The sequence below is a fragment of the Nycticebus coucang genome, chromosome 4 (assembly GCF_027406575.1).
Source record: "Nycticebus coucang isolate mNycCou1 chromosome 4, mNycCou1.pri, whole genome shotgun sequence".
Lineage (NCBI taxonomy): Eukaryota > Metazoa > Chordata > Mammalia > Primates > Lorisidae > Nycticebus > Nycticebus coucang.
This window is the reverse complement of record NC_069783.1, coordinates 68,367,954-68,370,948: the sequence shown is the minus strand read 5'-3', so window position 1 is coordinate 68,370,948 and position 2,995 is coordinate 68,367,954. Positions and strand designations below refer to the sequence as shown.

The 2,995-nt window shown below is 44.0% G+C and overlaps 1 protein-coding gene across 1 annotated transcript; it reads left to right on the top strand.

Annotated features, from left to right (window-relative positions):
• The first annotated feature begins 889 nt into the window (after positions 1–889).
• LOC128583895 (T-complex protein 11 X-linked protein 2-like) lies at positions 890–2,619 on the top strand. Its single transcript, XM_053588537.1, has one exon. The coding sequence runs from the start codon at positions 917–919 to the stop codon at positions 2,420–2,422; it is 1,506 nt and encodes a 501-aa protein (XP_053444512.1). The 5' UTR covers positions 890–916; the 3' UTR covers positions 2,423–2,619.
• The last annotated feature ends 376 nt before the right edge of the window (positions 2,620–2,995 follow it).

Below are 2,995 nucleotides of genomic sequence, written 5' to 3'. Positions count from 1 at the left end.
CCACAAGCCTAGCCATGATGGCTGTGGTCCTGCCGGCCGCTCCGTGCTGCTTCCTTCTGATCTGCTAGCGTAAGGCCTGGGCAGCTCAGGAGGGTCGCTCCAGCCTTCCCATCCCAGGCCTTTTCTAATCCATTTCCATAGCTCTCCAGGTTTCAGGGCAGTTTCCAGGGTTCTATGGCCAGTTCTGATGATGCATGTGTGTGTGACAGAGAGAGAGAAAGAAATTACTGAGGTTTCCCACATTGTAACTTTCAGCCTGTAATTTTGACACAGTTCCTTTCTCTTTTGGGTCTCCAGAGTAAAATTCCATCTTTGTCCCATGGTGGTGAGTCTGTTTTTCAGGATAAAGACTGTGCCAGGAAGATGAAGGAACAAGTGGTGGGTGCTGCTGGGCAGGGTACTTGTATTTCTCACATGAGGAATACTAATATTAAAAGGCAAGAAAAACTGCTGCCACAGCCTCTACCCCCCACAACTTCACTCATATGATTTACCATAATTGGTATTCATTGGTTATTTTAGGATGTTTCTTTCCAATGACACCCCAAGAAAAATTCAGATTTTTAATTGTTTATAGATAGTACTAAAACATGGTACTTAATACTAAATTCAAGACTGGTGCTTAATAAAGCTTCTAGTGATAGTTTGTTATGTGTGTACTTTGAGGTCAAGGCCTCATGTTATCTAGGATGTGACTAACTTAGGAGGGTAAAGCTTTTGCTGAAATTATTTTCAAATCAATTCCTCAGCATGCATTGTCCCCTATAATAAAACAGGGTTTTAACTGGGTAGACCATAAATGACCTAATCTTAAATGCCTGGGAATTATTTGAAAAATTTGCTCAGACTAAAGAGGGTGCCCCCATACTCAGCCGTGGGGCAGCCGGTCCAGAACAGAGGAAGAGATAACATCAAGATGCCCAAGAGTGAGGAAACTGTACTCCAAAATGATCCTAATGAAGCAAAGTGTGGAGCCCATAATTCTGAAACATCAGAGAAGAACCAAGAAGAGGAAGACTTCTGTTTAAATAACTACTCTCCTCGTCTAATAGAAACAATTAACGAAGTTTCCAGGATGAGCATTGCTCATGAAATCATGGTAAATCAAGATTTCTACATGGAAGAGAATGTTTTATCTCCAAACAGTCTGGAAGACAGGTTCATGGAGACATTGTACAATGTTTTTTGGGACCATTTAAGAGAACAACTCTTGAGTAATCCTCCCGAATTCACTTGTGCTCTTGAACTTATGACAGAAGTTAAGGAGGTTTTGCTATCACTGCTATTACCACGCCACATCCGCCTAAAAAATGAGATTAAAGCAGTTCTGGACATGGATCTCCTCAAGCAAGAAGCAGAACATGGAGCCCTAGACGTCTCTCGTCTCTCTAACTACATTCTTAGTTTGATGACCCTGCTATGTGCACCAGTTCGAGATGAAGCAGTAAAGAAACTACAGAGCATAACAGATCCAGTACAGTTACTGAGGGGCAGCTTCCATGTTCTGGGCCTAATGAAAATGGACATGGCGAACTATACCATCCAGAGCATTCGACCCTACCTGCAGGAATATTCCATCCAGTATGAAAGAGCTAAATTCCAGGAACTCCTTGACAAACAACCCAATCTCCTTGATTACACCAAGAAATGGCTAACCAAAGCAGCCACAGACCTCATTACACCATGTCTGAATTCTCCTGACATCCCCAGCTCCTCCAGCATGGCCTGTTCACCTCCAGACAAGGCAGCTAAGAATTCAGATCCTCCCAATCCCATAATGGTGCTATACCAGGGCTACCTGAATCTCCTCCTCTGGGATCCTGAAAATGAAGAATTCCCTGAGACTCTGCTGATGGACAGAATCCGGGTCCAGGAAATGGGGTCCCATTTGCGCCACTTGACTATATTGGCCTCAGTCTTACTAGTGGCTAGAAGTTTCTCTGGTTCAATTTTATTCAACTCACCTGGATTTGTGGATAAACTGAAATGCATAACCAAGGCTGTGACTGAGGAATTTAACTCCAAGCCTGAAGAAGCTATGTTGAATGTGAGTGAACAGGTGTCTCAGGAAATTCATTGTGGCCTCAAGGACCTGGGCTTTACTGCCCTAAGCAGTGAAAACACAGTATGTCTTATAGGACAACTCCAGAACATCACCAAGAAAGAAAACCGTGTCCGTAGTATCATTGATCAGCGCCTCCTTTTGTTTCTCAAATGCTGTTTGGTTCGTGGCATGCAGGAGTCTCTGCTACACTTCCCTGAAGGCCTTAATCACATCGAAGGAGAGTTGACAGAACTAGGCCGGAAGTTTGTCAAGCTGATGCATCATAATCAGCAGGTATTTGGCCCATACTATGCTGAGATCCTAAAAAATGTCGATACTCTAGTTCAAGCACAAGAAACAGAAGTGGAACCTATCTGATAGTGCTGGACTCCAGCCATGGCAACAGGGACCCAGGAGAGAGGGCTCAGCATGTTCCTGAGATGATATCACCTGTGGCCAGCAGAGAAGCCAGCCATCTTCCTCACTACAGCCAGGATACAGGGCTGCAGGGGTCAGCATGTAAACACCAGCTGACCCAACCCCGTTGGTTAATAAACTTCTGAGCTGCAAGAAAAAAAATAAAAAATAAAAAAAATAAAGAGGGTGCCCCAGGGATAGGGGTTAGAAACTGTACAGACAGAACAGAGCCGCTAACCAAGTAAATGGGAGAGAGGACCTGAGGACAAATGTTGAGAGAGGGGCATGAATTTTATCTTAGCTGACCATATCAAAAGTTGTAATTCCTTAAATTTTTGTTTTGGGTAAAAATGTTTAACATTCAAATATTCAGGCCAGACATGGTGGCTCACGCCTTTAATCCTAGCATCCTGGAAGGTTGGTACAGGCAGATTGCCTGAGACCAGCCTGAGCAAGAGTGAGACCTTGTCTCTAAAAATAGCTGGGAGTTGTGGAGGGTGCCTGTAGTTCTAGCTACTCAGGAGACTGAAGCAA

Excerpts from the sequence above, each read along its gene's own strand:
- LOC128583895 (XM_053588537.1), top strand. The coding sequence starts at position 917 with ATGCCCAAGAGTGAGGAAACTGTACTCCAAAATGATCCTAATGAAGCA.